This window comes from Arachis ipaensis, chromosome B02 (assembly GCF_000816755.2).
Source record: "Arachis ipaensis cultivar K30076 chromosome B02, Araip1.1, whole genome shotgun sequence".
In the NCBI taxonomy this organism is placed as follows: domain Eukaryota; kingdom Viridiplantae; phylum Streptophyta; class Magnoliopsida; order Fabales; family Fabaceae; genus Arachis; species Arachis ipaensis.
In genome coordinates, this window is record NC_029786.2 from 80,010,669 (window position 1) to 80,027,255 (window position 16,587).

A 16,587-nucleotide genomic window follows, 5' to 3' on the forward strand; every position below is an offset into this window, starting at 1 on the left:
CAATACTTCCAAACTCACCCCATTATGGTCCGGGCCGACCAGACAGAAAGGCAGGTGCTACAAAAGCCAGACCTGGTAGGAAGGATGCTCGCATGGTCCGTCAAATTATCACAATACCAGATCAGCTTCGAGTCCCGGAATGCCATCAAAGCAGAAGCCATGGCCAACATCCTCGCCAAAATGACCCCGGGTAATGAACCCACAGAGGCGTGGAAGTTACACATGGATGGCTCATCCAACACCAGTTCGCGAAGAGCAGGAGTGATACTAGAAAATATGAACGAAATCATCATCGAATAGTCCATTCGATACGAATTCCCGATATCCAACAATCAAGCCGAATACGAGGCCCTCCTGCCTGGACTAACTCTAGCCAAGGAAGTTGGTGTAAGTAGAAATCTGCAGTTACTCCCAGGTAGTCAGCTCCCAAATTAACGGGGACTACCAAACGCAGGACCCCCTCCTACAATAAAATTTGGCAAAAGTAAAAGAACTGACAGCTGAATTCGAGCGAGTAACCGTCCAACATGTTCCCAGAGAATGGAACACAAGGACGGACTTACTCTCAAAATTAGCAATCACAAGCCAGGTCAGGAAAACCGGCCACTAATCCAGGAGGTCTTAAAGACACCGTCAATTTCAGTCACGACCACTATCGAGCTCCCAATCTCAAGCCAAGACTTATGGACCTCCCCAATTCTTCAAAACCTCTTACACGGGACATTAACCGAGGATCCCAAAGAAGTAAAACACATGAAACGGGAGGCCGCAAACTACACCACAATAGCCGGATAGCTTTATAAATAAACACGGACTCTCCCAACCTCTCCTCAAGTGCGTAGAACCCGGCGGCATGGACTACATACTTTGTGACATCCACGAAGGATGTTGTGCCCACCATATAGGAGGAAAAATCCTGGCCCAAAAAATTATCCGAGCGGGTTACTTCTGACTGTCTATCACGAAGGACTCCCTCCAATTAGTCAAAAGTTGCAGCAAGTGCCAAATCCACTTTGACTTCCACCAAGCCACCCCCACCAGCTCAACACATTAATGGTAGACAGGCCCTTCGGAACCTAGGGGATCGACCTCGCCCGCCTCTTCCCCACGGCTCCCAGACAACTCCGATACCTCATCGTAGCCATTGACTACTACACTAAGTGGATCGAAGCCAAACCCTTGGCCTCCATCACGGCTGCCCAATGCCGGAAGTTCTTTTGGAAATATGTCGTGACTCGATTTAGGATCCCCGAGGTGGTAATCTCGAACAACGAAACCCAATTCATGGACAAGAGATTCAGAGATTTCCTGGAAGGACTCCACATCTCTCACTAGTTCAATTCAGTGGAGCACCCACAGACAAATGAGCAAGTTGAGTCGGCCAACAAAATAATAGTAAAAGGCCTTAAGAAATGGCTCGACAAAGCCAAAAGACTTTGGGCCGATGAACTCGACTCGATCCTCTGGTCGTACCGAACCTCCCCCCAAACCGCAACTAGGGAAACCCCCTTTCGGCTAACTTACAGCCTGAAAGTCGTCATCCCAGTAGAGGTCGGAGACCCCAGCCTACGAAGAACTGTCAAGGAAAACAACAAAGAAGTGGAGCGAGACCTCACAGACGAGGTCAGAAGCATAGCTCACCTACGAGAGCTAGTCCTAAAACAAAGGATAAGCCTAAGGTACAATCGCGGACTGATCCGACAGGACTTTAGACCTGACAACCTCGTCTTACGATGGAACAACATCGGTCCTCCCACTCCTGGAGAAGGGAAGCTCACTCCCAACCGGGAAGGCCCCCAACCGGATAAAAGCGGTGATCGGAAAAGGAGCCTACAAGCTCGAATGACTTGACGGAACCAAGATATTGAGAACCTGGAATGCCACCAACCTATGGTGCTACTACACCTAGGAACGTCAATGGAGAAACTTGTAACTTAGTTTTTTGTCCTTTCCTATTATCTTTTGCTCAGTTTTTATTTTACCATTATTGGGCACTCCTTTCTACCCACCTCGGGAGGTTTTAACAAGGCCCAACACCTTAATAAAAAGTTCATTTTCTTTTCCATAAAGCACTGCCTTAACCGACGGCACGAGTCATACACAGATACCCCCGAGGCCAAACAAACATGGATATCCACAAATATACCAAATTAAGATGATCCACCAAAGGTCCATCACAAAAAGAGTCACAAAACGGCTTAAAACAGTCCGAACGACCCCATAAAAAACGAGTCACAAAAATGGCTTAAAACGGCCCAAACGGCCCCATCCAAAACAAAGTCACAAAAAAGGCTTAGAGTAAACGGCCTAGATGACCTAGTCGCAAAATAAGCAAGTCGTAGAGCCGGCTTAACAGTAAATGGCCTAGACGGCCTCACTACAAAACTAACAATTCATAAAATCGGCTTGGCAAAAACAAGTGACAAACAATGGCCAAACGACCCGCCACAGTAAAAGAAAAATAAAGTCTTACAAAATAAAATTGTCATTCCGAGAAAACGGCATTCAAACTTACAAATATTAAAAGAAAATACTCTACTCTAAATCAACGATCTGGCCTTCCCGGATGGTCTTGAACGCCCCCATCACGGACACATCCGCATCCAGTGCAAGAACCAAAGCCTAGGCGCTCATCATCTCTTCAGCAGCAAAAATTGCATCGTTCACGTCTGCCAGCAGCTCCCCTTTCTCCTTCTGTAAGCTCGCCATCTCGGCTATCAGGGCATCCACCTCGGTAAGGAGAACGGCAGCTTGAGACTTAGCATTTGAGGCCCGCTTACGCTCACTCCGCAGCTGGGACGAAAGCAAAGTTTTAACCTCGGATAAACGGAGTAGCTCGGCCCCAGCATCTCCGGCTTCCTTGACAGTCATCGACTTAGCTGTCTTCGCCGCCTCTAACTTCTCCTTCAACTTTCCCACTTCAGCCTGGGACTGGCACATCTTCCCATCCAGAAGACTTGTCTGGGCCATCATCGACTCAGCCTTCCAAACTAGTACAGTAGAATGGAGAAGGGCCCGATATATCGACTTCGCAGCAACATCACAATCGTGAAAAAACTCCTCGGTGCCGGGAAGGAGATGCTGGTTAATGAAAGCCGTAGCATCGAAGCTCCGATCCATCACGAAAGGACCTTCCCCCTCCAAGTTTTTACTGCTCCCCTCAACCGGCCTCTTCCATTTATGAGAGGCCTCTGCAGCTGAACCTGAGGAAACAGGATCCCCACCCCAGCTGAGACCAGCTCCTAAGAGATGGTCCGAGAATCAGTTCGGTGTTGGGATGAAGGGGTGGAAGAAGATGCATCCGAACCTACCTCCTAATCCATGGCGGCCTTCAACCTTGCCAGGGTACTCAAGCCTTCGGTCATTTGAACTGAAAAATAAGAGAAAAAGCATTAGTTACAAGCCCGAGAGAAATAAAAGCAAAAGAAGAGAGTTACACACCAATATAAGTCTGACACGTCACCGAATCTCCCATAACATCCCGAGGTTCAACGGACGCTTCCCAAAGATGTGCCATAGAACATCAACGATGTCCTTATTCTTCAGGAACAACCCCTCGTATGTAACCNGACGCTCCCTCTTCAGAGTCAACCAAAAGGGCTGATGTCCCCGAGCTAAGTGCACCTTAAAGTACTCCCGCTTAAATCTGTGGAAGGAATCATCAAAAAGACCGAATATTCGTTGGTTGGGCTGGGCCTTAAACGACACATATCCCTTTTTGTGCTTTCCCTCCTTCGTCGGTAGGGTACACAAGAAAAAGAATAAAAAGACATCTACTGAAGCCAGGATCTCCAGATACTCGCACATGAGCTCAAAAGTCCTGATAGCTACCCAACTGTTTGGGTGTAGTTGAGATGGCGCCGTAGAACAACGGTTCAACAAGACCTGGATAAAATTGGAGAAAGGAAGTCACACCCCCAGGTGTGTGAACATTGACTTGTACACTCACATCCAGTCCGGTACGGTGGGCGAGTCAGGGTTTATATAGCAAACTCTCTCATCAGCACCCAGGAGAACGAGCTCATACTGACACTCCAACTCGCCGCCCCCGCAAACCACTCCCTGATCATGGAGCCGTTGAAGATCCGCCTCCGTCATCCGAGACGGCGTTCCCCAGACATCCAATGTCACCTAATAATAAGTCGAGGGAACGCGACCGGCCGGAACCACCGGAGCACCTATCCCCTCACGCCTTTGCCGAGACATACCTAAAAAGGGAGAGTAGCACCACCATCAACGCACCAGAGCCATACGGTGAAAAATCACAATAAACACCAAAAACTACCATTTACCACTACCTAAAAACTACGCCCAAAAAATAGTGGTGCTCACCCCCGCTAATAATCTGCTAATCCTATCCAGAACACAGTTCCAAAACACACAAGCAAGACAAAAATAAAAAGGCAAGCAATCAGAGCATAAAAGAGGAGCACCAGCAAAGCACAGGACCAACGCACAAACGGCAAAGGAAAAATGAAAGGCACCGAGAGAAGAATTCAAAACACTTTTTTGATAGAGAGAGAGAACGAAAAAAGTAAACCCAAAGTGAGGGAAATAAAAAAAGAAATGAAACAGTTACTGAAAAATTTTGAAAATGGAAAGACAAAAGGCAAAAATGGAGGAAACGACTGAAACGTCCCCTCACATTTAATGCCACTATGACACATCGAAAATCTCAAACTGCCTTTCAGAAAACGGGCACATGACAAGACGCCCAAAACAGACCAAAACCCGACCCAGCCTTCCCCATCACAAACTGTGAAGTGGCCGGAGAACTCTCGCGACTCCAAACTCTAACCGACAAATTCGAATTATGAGCCTCTCAAACACGACACCGAGCTCACTCGCTCACGAACCCAGTTCTGGACCCTGCACCGAAATGGCCCCTAGACCGACTACCCGGGATCGGGCTCCCTCCTAATATCCCAAAAACCCTAATAAAGCCACACACGGGAAATAAATATCCTCCAGTGGTAAGACCGACCTTTGTAAACCCCGTTAAATTAGTAAATAATTAGTTAATAAATTATTTTTTAATAACAAAAAATCAGAAATACAAATATTATATCAAATTAGGATAGAGCTCATCAAAACGAAAATCTAATTTCGAAGTAAACGGTCAGAGATTGGACCGAACAGGCCGAACCGGTTAAACCGGGCCCAGGAGCCCAACCGGCCTAGCATTAAAATAGCCCGAAGCCTTTCTTCTCCCCACTTCAGTAGAAAAGAACGTTGAAAGCGAACAGGGGAGGAAAGGAAGGAAAAATGCTTCGAACCCTTACGGTGAATTTCAAACCCCGTAACTCCTCCGTCCGAGCTCCGATCGCCGCACCGTTTGTGGTCACGCGACTACCGCATCGAGCTCTACGTTTCTATTGGAATAATTTCATAGGTAACTGATGAGCAGATATTTTATACATTTTTTGGGGTTAATTTCATATAGTTTTTAGTATGTTTTAGTTAGTTTTTAGTTTATTTTCATTAGTTTTTAGGAAAAATTTATATTTCTGGACTTTACTATGAGTTGTGTGTTTTTCTGTAATTTCAGGTATTTTTCTGGCTGAAATTGAGGGAGCTGAGCAAAAATCTAATTCAGGCTGAAAAAGGACTGCTGATGCTATTGGATTCTGACCTCCCTGCACTCAAAGTGGATTTTCTGGAGCTACAGAACTCGAAATGGCGTGCTTTAAATTGCGTTGGAAAGTAGACATCCAGGGCTTTCCAGTAATATATAATAGTCCATACTTTGCTCAAGGATAGACGATGTAAACTGGCATTCAACGCCAGTTCTCTGCCCAATTCTGGCGTAAGTTCATGAAAGAGATCTTGAGTCATAAAAAGGATTGGAGAGAAACAGAAAGAGTTCTCCTCACTGAAGAATGCAGTGCAGTCATTCTGAAAAGCTTTCCTGAGAAGCTCAAAGACCCTAGGAGTTTTCTGATACCATGCATATTAGAAGGTCAATGCACCAAGACAGCTTTATGTGATCTTGGGGCAAGCATCAACCTAATACCTACATCCACTATCAGAAAGCTTGGCTTAACTGAAGAAGTTAAACCAACCAGAATATGTCTCCAACTTGCTGATGGCTCCACTAAATACCCATCAGGCGTGATTGAAGACATGATTGTCAGAGTTGGGCCATTCGCCTTTCCCACTGACTTTGTTGTGTTGGAAATAGAGGAGCACAAGAGTGCTACTCTCATTCTAGGAAGACCCTTCCTAGCAACTGGACGATCCCTCATTGACGTCCAACAAGGGGAAATAACCCTGAGAGTCAATGATGATGAGTTTAAGTTGAACGCTTTCAAAGCCATGCAGCATCCTGACACATCAAAAGACTGCACGAAAGTTAATCTTATTGACTCTTTGGTAGAAGAGATCAACATGGCTGAGAGTCTCGAATCAGAGTTGGAAAACATCTTCAAAGATGTTCAGCCTGATTTAGAGGATTCAGAGGACATGAAAGAGCCTCTGAAAATTTTTCTGGAAGAAGAAAAACCTCCTAAACCTGAGCTCAAGCCATTACCACCATCCTTGAAATATGCATTTCTGGGAGAAGGTGACACTTTTCCAGTGATCATAAGCTCTGCCTTAAACTCACAGGAAGAGGAAGCACTTATTCAAGTGCTAAGGACACACAAGACAGCTCTTGGGTGGTCCATAGGTGACCTTAAGGGCATAAGCCCAGCTAGATGCATGCACAGAATCTTATTGGAGGATAATGCCAAACCAGTGGTTCAACCACAGAGGCGGCTAAATCCAGCCATGAAGGAAGTGGTGCAGAAAGAGGTCACCAAACAACCCAGACTCCTTCAACAGGAGAATGATGAGAACAGACAAGGGCCTGGATAAGATTCTAGAGGACATATGTATCCCTGGAGCCAGGTGGACCACCAACACAAAGGGTGTCCCAAATCAACTCAAGAGAGAGGATCTCAAACTAGTCGCCAGAGGATGGCTGGACTTCATTGGGCATTCTCTGTTGCCTACTAGCAACCGTTCTGAAGTCACAGTTAAAAGAGCAGTGATGATCCATTGCATAATGATGGGAAAGGAAGTGGAGGTTCATCAGCTGATCTCAGCTGAATTCTACAAAATTGCTAACAAAAATTCTAAAGAGGCCAGGTTAGCTTATCCAAGCGTGATTTCTCTGCTCTGCAAGGACGCCGGAGTAAGAATGGGAATAACTGAGTATATCTCAGTTGAGAAACCAATTACCAAAGCATCAATGGAAAAACAACAAGCACAGGATGATCCCACCAAGAAGAAAACACAGGAATTTCTCCCAGAAATCCCTCAATCTGAATACTGGGAGTATCTTGAGACGTCTATCACCAAGATATGGGAAGCTATGGAGCAAATAATAAAAGAACAGAAGGAACACAGTCAAATGCTGACCTATATGTTTAAAGAACAAGAGGAGCAAGGGCGTGACTTAAGGGAATTGAAGCGCCAGAAGTTATCTCTTGAAGAATCAAGCACCCCACGGATCAAAGGACCACCTATTTCCCAGAACAAAGGTTGTTAAATTCCAATTTCTGCTTTAACTCTGTGATAGTGTCATTAGAGAAGTTCACCTTAGGAGTCATATAGTAGTAATTAGTATCTATTTTGATCTTATCTCTTGAGCAAAAATCTGATTCAGGCTGAAAAAGGACTGCTGATGCTGTTGGATTCTGACCTCCCTGCACTCAAAGTGGATTTTCTGGAGCTACAAAACTCGAAATGGCGTGCTTCCAATTGCGTTGGAAAGTAGACATTCAGGGCTTTCCAGAAATATATAATAGTCCATACTTTGCTCAAGGATAGATGACGTAAACTTGCGTTCAACGCCAGTTCTCTGCCCAATTCTGGCGTCTAGCGCCAGAAAAGGATTAAAAGTTGGAGTTCAACGCCAGAAATGGATCCAAACCTGGCGTTGAACGCCCAAAATGGCCTTATGCACGTGAATTGCTTAAGTCTCAGCCCCAGCACACACCAAGTGGGCCCCAGAAGTGGATCTCTATACCATCTGTTATAGTTTATTCAATTTCTGTAAACCTAGGCTACTAGTTTAGTATTTAAACAACTTTTAGAGACTTATTTTGTATCTCATGACATTTTAGATCTAAACTTTGTACTCTTTGACGGCATGAGTCTCTAAACTCCATTGTTGGGGGTGAGGAGCTCTGCTGTGTCTCGATGAATTAATGCAAGTATTTCTGTTTTCTATTCAAACATGCGTGTTCCTATCTAAGATATCTATTCGTGCCTAACTATGGAGAAGGTGATGATCAGTGACACTCATCACCTTCCTCAATTCATGAACGTGTGTCTGACAACCACCTCCGTTCTATATCAGATTGAATGAGTATCTCTTAGATTCCTTAATCAAAATCTCCGTGGTATAAGCTAGATTGATGGCGGCATTCATGAGAATCCGGAAAGTCTAAACCTTGTCTGTGGTATTCCGAGTAGGATTCAGGGATTGAATGACTGTGACGAGCTTCAAACTCGCGAATGCTGGGCGTAGTGACAGACACAAAAGGAGGGTGAATCCTATTCCAGCATGATCGGGAACCTCAGATGATTAGCCATGCTGTGACAGAGCATTTGGACCATTTTCACAAGAGGAGGGGATGTAACCATTGACAATGGTGATGCCCCAACACACAGCTTGCCATAGAAGGACGTGCGTGCATGAATCAGAGAACAGAGAAAAGCAGAGATTCAGAAGACAAAGCATCTCCAAAACTCCAACATATTCTCCATTACTGCATAATAAGTAACTTTTAACCCATGCTCTCTTGTTCATTTGCAATTCAACTGATAAATATAATTGACTTCCTGACTAAGAATTGCAAGATAATCATAGATTGCTTCAAACCAACAATCTCCGTGGGATTCGACCCTTACTCACGTAAGGTATTACTTGGACGACCCAGTGCACTTGCTGGTTAGTGGTACGAGTTGTGAAAAGTGTGATTCACAATTCATGCACCAGTAACCTGCCTATTCACCCTCAGCTTCTTTTTCCTCAATTTTTGAGAAATTAAGTGGAGGTATTGAATTTCTTTGGTCTTTGATGTTTTAGGATCTAATTAGTTTGAGAAAAATGTTCACTCTAACTTATGTGAAGATTGGGTAAGGTGAGGATACCATAATTCTATTTTAATTTCACTGAATTTGAGCTTTGGATATTAAATTGGATATATATGTGCTATGAATGTGTATTAGGTTGTGAATAAATAATTGGAGCTTGAAATTGTGAATATTGGAACTTGGAGGAAGCTGAGCCTAGTGTTTATTGAATTTCGAAGGGCTGTGTTTGTTTTAAATAAGTTGCTTTGGTCACTTACGTGGGAATCGGCCAAGGTATGGTTTAGGTTTCTTGCATTTAATATATAATGTCCTATGAAAACTTAGGCTAGATGACCATAGGATAAGCTGAAATGCACGGAACTGTACAATACTTAGTATTCTTGATATCTATGATGTGATTTGGTTATATAATGGAGGTCATTATTATATTGACATTTCAATTCAATATGAGTAAGTTGGTGATTTTAGGTTTACGAGCATATTGAATGAATGCATGATGGATTTGTTGAAATGTATAATATTGATGGATGGTGGTTGATAAAATGGTGTAAAGTTTTGTTATTGGAATATAGTGTTGGGATTGGCAAGTTTAGTAAGGAATGGAATGAAGATTTTGGAATGTAAATGAGGTTTAAGAGGTTTTGTAAAAGTTGGTTTTTGGCCGAACTTCGGCGAGGCATAACTTAGCTTCCGAACCCTCAATTTGTTTCCAACTTGTTTTAAAGTGAAAATTGGTTCGGTGAAATTTATGCCGTTCAAAGAACGGAAGAAAAATTATTTAAAACAATCAAGTTATGCTCGTCGAAAGTTTTGGAGTGTAATATGTAATTATGCAGGTAAGTTTTCCATGTTTATGGAGCTCTCTGGTTGTTCTAATTTTTTTTGGAAAGACGCACGTTCACGCGTACGCGTGGCCCACACGTACGAGTGGCATGCAATTTGACTGTGCGTATACGAAAAGCCCTATGCGTATGCGTAATGAGCCAGCATGCATGTCCACGCGTACACATGACTCACGCATACGCGTGACGTGAGGTACTCACCAATGCGTACACATGACAAGGGGACGCGCGCGCGAGCGACATTTTTACACTCCCACGCGCACGCATGAGCCATGCGTACGCGTGGCCCCTATCTCAGCAATCATGGTTTTCAGAATTTTAAACCGCACTTCAAGCTTCTAAAACTCTATTTTCATTCTTTTAATCATTAATAATAGTATTAAACCTGATAATCAAATGAAGTTAGGAAATAGGGATAACTTGGAGATGAAGTAAAAGCTAAAAAGTGATGAATCGATTATGAAATGTTACAGATGATCATATATGATACTTGGCTTGATAATCAAATGAATGATCATGTATAATTCTTGGCTTGAAATGATTAAATGATCTGAGATATGAGATTCCCTGGATAAAGTACCGTCGCTTGCCACCACGTGTACCAGGTTGAAAACTCGATACTCTGTTGACCCTACGACGTTAGGGTGACCGAGAACTTATAAATTCCCGGAAATGTTAACCTCCATTGAGCAATATTGATTATTTGAGAAAAAGCTATGCATAGACTCTTGGGGATGCACGTCGAGGGACAGTCTAAGGTTTTCAGACTTGTCGGATTGGCTGGATAACCGACAGATCAGCCTCATCAGCCATAGGACAGGCATGCATCATATGCATACTACTTGGATTACTTGTTTGTGCATTAACTGGGTGTGCCTAAGTGTACTTGCCATGTTAAATGTATATTTGTTACTTACAATATTTGTAACCTTCTTGTGCTTGCCTTTATCTATTATTTGTCTGTGAAATGCTGACGGAGATGGAGGTAAGGAGGAATGGCAATATGGGACTTAGATTTAAGACTATGTTAAGTTAGAGGTCGTAATACCACACCACCTCTGTTTTACGGCTTAAGGGTAAAACTCAGTGTGGTAGGGTGTTATAACCTTGCTCGCTCTCCCATTGCGGGGGCAACTGTTACGGACCTGACCCTCGGATCTCCCACTCGGAACGGCCTCCGAACCCGGATACTCGGGGTTGGCCCACCTCCTTCCTCTAGAAGAACTAAAACGGCCTTTTAGACCTTCTAACCGACTTTCGAATTCAAATACCTCCCTTATCTTAGCCAAATAAGATAAGATGAGATAACTTCCACTAGCTATATAAAGGGGAGCCCAAACCCCCTCAGGTACGTCATTCATTCCACACTTTACACCTCTTAGATCTATTCTTACTTGAGCTTCAGGGTGTCTTTGCAGGTACCACTCCCCCAGTATATTAACCAACCTAAAAAAAGAACCTATCCAACACCAATATGTGTCTTTTCTGCCTCAGACACCTCCAAAATCCATGGCAGAATCATAAAACAAAAGAGAAGTAGAACTCAAACAGAAACAGGGATAAGGAGGAGCTGACGACATTTTTGGACTGTTACAGCGAGGGCTTTTGGTGAGCAGAGGCACGGCGGCGCGCGAATTCTCTTCTTTTCCATTACTCTCTTCGTTGTCCTCTTCCATTTGCAATTCTTGTCCTTTTCTCTTTTATTGCATAGAGTCGTTTATTATTAGTGCTTCCTCCACCAAAGAAGCAGCACAAAGCCCTGACATTGCAAGCGCCGCCTTTGAATCGAGTCTCCCTTAATTGTAATCCATCCTCCTCCTCACTAAACCCCGCCTCCCATGATCTCAACGCTCCACCCCTCCGAGTTCTTCGTCACCTGTCTCATTGTCTTCACCTGCAATGCCATCATCGTTGCCATGTATCGCACCCACGTTTTTTCCTTTGTTATTCACGTTTTCTCTGCTTCTTTCTTTTTACATAATCTCTTTTTCTATATTTTTTTCCTCCCTTCTTTTCCGATCATTTCTCTCTAATATTTTCCCTCTTTTTTTCTTTCTTCTTTCTCCCCTTTGCTTCTCTCTTTTTCTCTATTTCTCTCTCTAATTTGTGTTGCTCTCAAATCGCCTCTACCACGCCACTGTTGAAGTCGTCATTCTCCGCCTTGTTCTATCCCTTTTATTCATCTGTTGTCCCTTTTTTAGTTTTATTTTTCGAGGGACTTTTTGCTATTTTTTTCTTCAATCCAGCATTTATGCTATAGAATTATTTTTTAGTTTTGTTTGAAATTGTTTTTGAAAACTCTAGGTGGTTATGATGGTAATGTTTAAGATTTGAAAAAGATTGAGGTGGTGATTTTGTTGTTAAGAAAGTTTCAAAGGTTGGAGAAAATAAAAGAGACAAAGGTAGTTGAGGTATTTTAATTAATTATTAATGGATTTAACGGAAATTTAACGATTGGTTATTGTTGTTAAAAAAATTCATCGATAAAAAATATTTTTTATGGTTATAACTTTAATTTTAATTATTTATAGTCAATTTTGTCAGTATCTAAATATTTTATTTTAAAATATAATTTTTTTAAAAAAGATGCTTTTTTTTGTATTTTATTATCAACAGATTAATGACAAAAAATCGAATTGGTATGTTTTTTTTTTACTGATTTTTCTTGTGAACTGGATTAGTTTGGTAGTCGATTTTTAATTAACTTGTTAATTTGGTTGTTTTTATCTACTTTTCAGAATTATGATTGCTATACAAATTTTAATTTCTTGTCAATAATCATCATAATTGCCCTTTAGTAATCATCATATAGGATTTTTGACATTCTTAGCCTGTTTATTTAGATGAGGTTGAGCGGCCCACTTCATTTGGTGACGGACTTGAATGGCACGAGGTGATCATGCGCATTTGCCGCACGTAAATTGAAAGTCCTAATTAATTTGTTTTGCAAAATTATCTTCTTAATTAATAATTCTAAAATTAAAATATATATATATATATATATATATATTGAAAAATGGTAGGAAGTAAGGGTGTTTGCACTGCGATTTGGATTGATTTTGAGTCGAAAATTCATTCGATTTGAACACTAACTTTACTTGCGGTGCAGTTTGGATTGGATGATTTTTTTAGAAAAATCTGATCCGCTCCTCTTCAATTTCAAGCGGTTTGGATTGGATTGGATTTACAGTTTTGTAAATTAAAAAAATTAAATATATATAACAAGTCTCAACATCAAATTTTAAATAATCAAGAATGACATAACAAGTTTCAACAATATCTTAGCAAGCCAAAGATAACATAATAATAGAAATAAAAGCAATAAATAAATAATATTTTGAACATAAAATATTTATTAAATAATAATAATATTGAATAATATAAAAATGTATAATAAATTGAACATGTTATAAGTATAATTGTAAATATAATAATAAAATAATAATATTATAGTACATTGTGCGGTTTGGATTGGATTGAATCGGTTATGAAAAGTATATTCGAAATTCGATCTGATCCGACGATTAAAAATAGAATCCAATCAAATTTAAAGTACCGCAGTTTTAATCAATTTTTTATTTGGATTAGATTGAATGAACGGTTTAATTTAGATCAATTTAGATTTGAACACCTCTAATAAAAAGTTGAGTCAAGAAAATTTTGAAACCTTTTTTATTCTTAGGTGTTTTTCTAAAAAAAACTGTTTGACTTAAACGGTAAAACTGTATGTCTCATTGCAAAACTATCTCATTGAGAGCTGCACAAAGATTTGAGTATTGAGTGAGGAATATAGTATCTATAGTAACAGGAGCGTGTGCAAATGAGTGACTAAGTGAGTGTGTGTTGTGTATAAGAAAAAATAAATAAAAACTTCCTTTTTCCTCTTCTCCTTGAACCTTTTGAGTTTCATTCAACCTGGAGAACAGTGGTAGGATTGGTTCCGTAAATTTTTTTTAAAGAAGGTACAAGTATTTTATTTTATATTTAATATATCAAAAAGTTCATGTGTTTANAAAATTATTTTTAAAAATTAATTTTTAAAAATTATTCTTAAAAAATAAAAATTTTATCAAACTAAACCGTACATCACTCCAATAAAAACTAAGTGGGCAATGATCCGACTGAATGGACTAACCTGTATGTTAAGTTGGTGATGGAACCGAGATCTAGTCTTAGGACACGTGCCAATGATCCAACCGACTGTATGCTAATGCTGTAAGTATCATTTGGCAAAGTCCTCAATTCTATTACCGAAATAAACGGTGTCCCAGTGCCTGTGTTAGCGAGACAGAGATGTATATGATCCTGTGATGAAGAGTAGATGATCTCATAGTTTACGCTGATTGATGAGTTTGTGAATTTCACTGTTTCCCACACATTTGGTCCAACATGAAGTTCAAATTGTGGGAGTTTATTAAGACCATCATAGTTTCCGTACAAGAAACTAGCTCTGATTAAATAATCAACACCACTTGTCATGTTTATTTTGTAACAGTTTCTCACACCATTAGGGAAACTCCTTAGGTAACTAAATTGTTGTTGATGAGTAATCCTATCTTCAGGCGATAGAGTCTTACTCACACCGGAATCAATGAAATTAGCATCTGAAATATAATTGATTCCTGTGTTCTTTTCAGTGTAGCTAAAATTTTCAGGTAATCCACAATCTATGCTAATGAATCCTGATAAAAACCATTAATTAAACTTTATTAAATTAAAGAAGTTGTAAACCTTAAAATTACCCTTCAAATTTTAATAAATAACCGAACCTGATTGATCCTGCCCTATGACCAGTGTTAAGAGAGAAAGAGCTCCAAGCAGGAGAAAAAGAGAATGTAGCATCTTTGCCGTGTACTATGTTTTGTTTGAGGTGACAAAGATTACGAGTGGTTGAGTGCCTATTTAATGGCTTTACATTGCTCAAGTTGCATTTTTTAAGTTGCAATTTATTTAACCGTTTTATTAATTTATTATAGTTGTGTTATTAATTGTACTGGCTCTCTATAATATACAGATGATGAGATATTACAGTGTTGACCCAGAAGGGTAAAGAGAAAAATTCCAAGTCAGCTTCTATATCATTTTCCTTCCTGATAGTTTATTCCTACTTGCTACGATATTCATCATATTTTAGACCAGAACTGATTTAAAATACTACATATTTTAGCAGGAGCTATTCAGACAAAGAAGTTCAAAATAAATTAATATATATATATATAATAATATTAATAATAATAATAATAAGAGTATTTTAGTTATTTTTTATAATAGGGATATTGTAGTCATTTTTTATAAAAAAGTATTAATTTAGATTGGTTCAAGGTGCAATTCACTGATTTTTTGGCCAAATCAATTTGTGTGATCTAATTTTGACAAAAATAATACCATTTAATCAATTATATGTATTAAATTTTAATTACTAAATAATATTTTAAAAAAAGACGTTTTAGTGGGAGTACATAAGGAGTACATAGTATATAAGGTGTAATAACTCAACAAATATTTTCTAAGGGGATTTTTCATTCTTATCAAAATGAGAAGAACTTATTTTTTCTTCCTCTCTCAATCCCTTCTGGTTCATCAAACCATCAACATCATAGCTTGGGGCATGAGATTTTTTTCATGGTGCGGTGAGCTTGGAGAGCAACTAAGCTGTGTTAAAAAAAAGTTGTGAATTGAGATTCAATCGTTGCCAATTTTACCATTTTCTTTCTTTCTCTAATTTTTCTTTTGATATTTTCTTTTCCTTTTTCTTACCTCTTCGTTCAAACTCATTCAATAGAATTTGATGAAAGGCTATTTCGGAAGATTCTTTCTTATTACTCTATGATTCATTGATTTCTCAAAATGGCGGACATGGTAAATAGATCATCGAGTGGTGGTTTTGACAACTGGAACAATGTCATATGAAGCATGGCTACAATGACATACTCTCATTGTAATAATAAGCATGGCTACACAGAAGTTGTGTGCTGTACGAAGTATGGCTACTCCTCCCATTCCTATCAACGGCAGCAATATGACACTACCATCAATGACGTGATCACTGAGGAGCATGATGCTATACTTAGTGACAAACAATTCCAGCTCAATTGTCTCCAAGAGAACACTGGAATATCAAGATCTGAGTTGACTCTAAAGCAAAGATTTGCCTTGTTAAAGTTAATCAAAGATAAAAGTGTGCATCAACAACCTCATAATGTAAACCAAATTTTGACTAATTCCATTCAAACCTCCACTCCAGGTAAAACCATCACATTACATTTTAATGCGAGAATTATGAGTATTATCACTCTAAAATTTACACTATGGGTCATAGACTCCGGTGCAACAGATCATGCGACTTTTGACTTAAAAGATTTTGCAAGCTTTCAAAATATTGCTCCAATCAATGTGATATTGCCAAATGGGACCAAAACTCTTAGCACCATCATTGGCACAATCACATTCTCTAAAAATTTTTTTCTAACAAATATTTTGTACATTCTTTCTTTTGATTTTAAATCGATCTCTGTGTCAAAATTAACTTCAAACTTACATTGCTAACTGTTAATTGATGATAAGTGTTGTGAGATACAAGATCGATCCACATCAAAGTTGATTGGCATTGCTGCGTGTATAGAAGGGTTATATACAATGAGTAGAGAACCAGGATTCTCTC

General features: G+C 40.0%; 1 protein-coding gene across 2 annotated transcripts in view; it reads right to left on the minus strand.

Moving 5' to 3' along the window:
* LOC107627446 (putative leucine-rich repeat receptor-like serine/threonine-protein kinase At2g19230) overlaps positions 1 to 14,785 on the minus strand; it is a 27,417-nt gene extending 12,632 nt beyond the window's left edge. The window contains exons 1-3 of one of the 2 annotated variants that reach the window (XM_021116023.1): positions 14,696 to 14,785; positions 14,062 to 14,608; positions 13,394 to 13,841 (exon numbers count right to left, since the gene is read on the minus strand). In XM_021116023.1, the coding sequence (XP_020971682.1) occupies positions 13,658 to 13,841; positions 14,062 to 14,608; positions 14,696 to 14,768 (804 nt within the window). In that variant the 5' untranslated portion in view covers positions 14,769 to 14,785 and the 3' untranslated portion in view covers positions 13,394 to 13,657. Of the gene's footprint in view, positions 1 to 13,393; positions 13,842 to 14,061; positions 14,609 to 14,695 lie in introns of those variants that run through there. The other variant, XM_021116024.1, reaches the window with a different exon arrangement.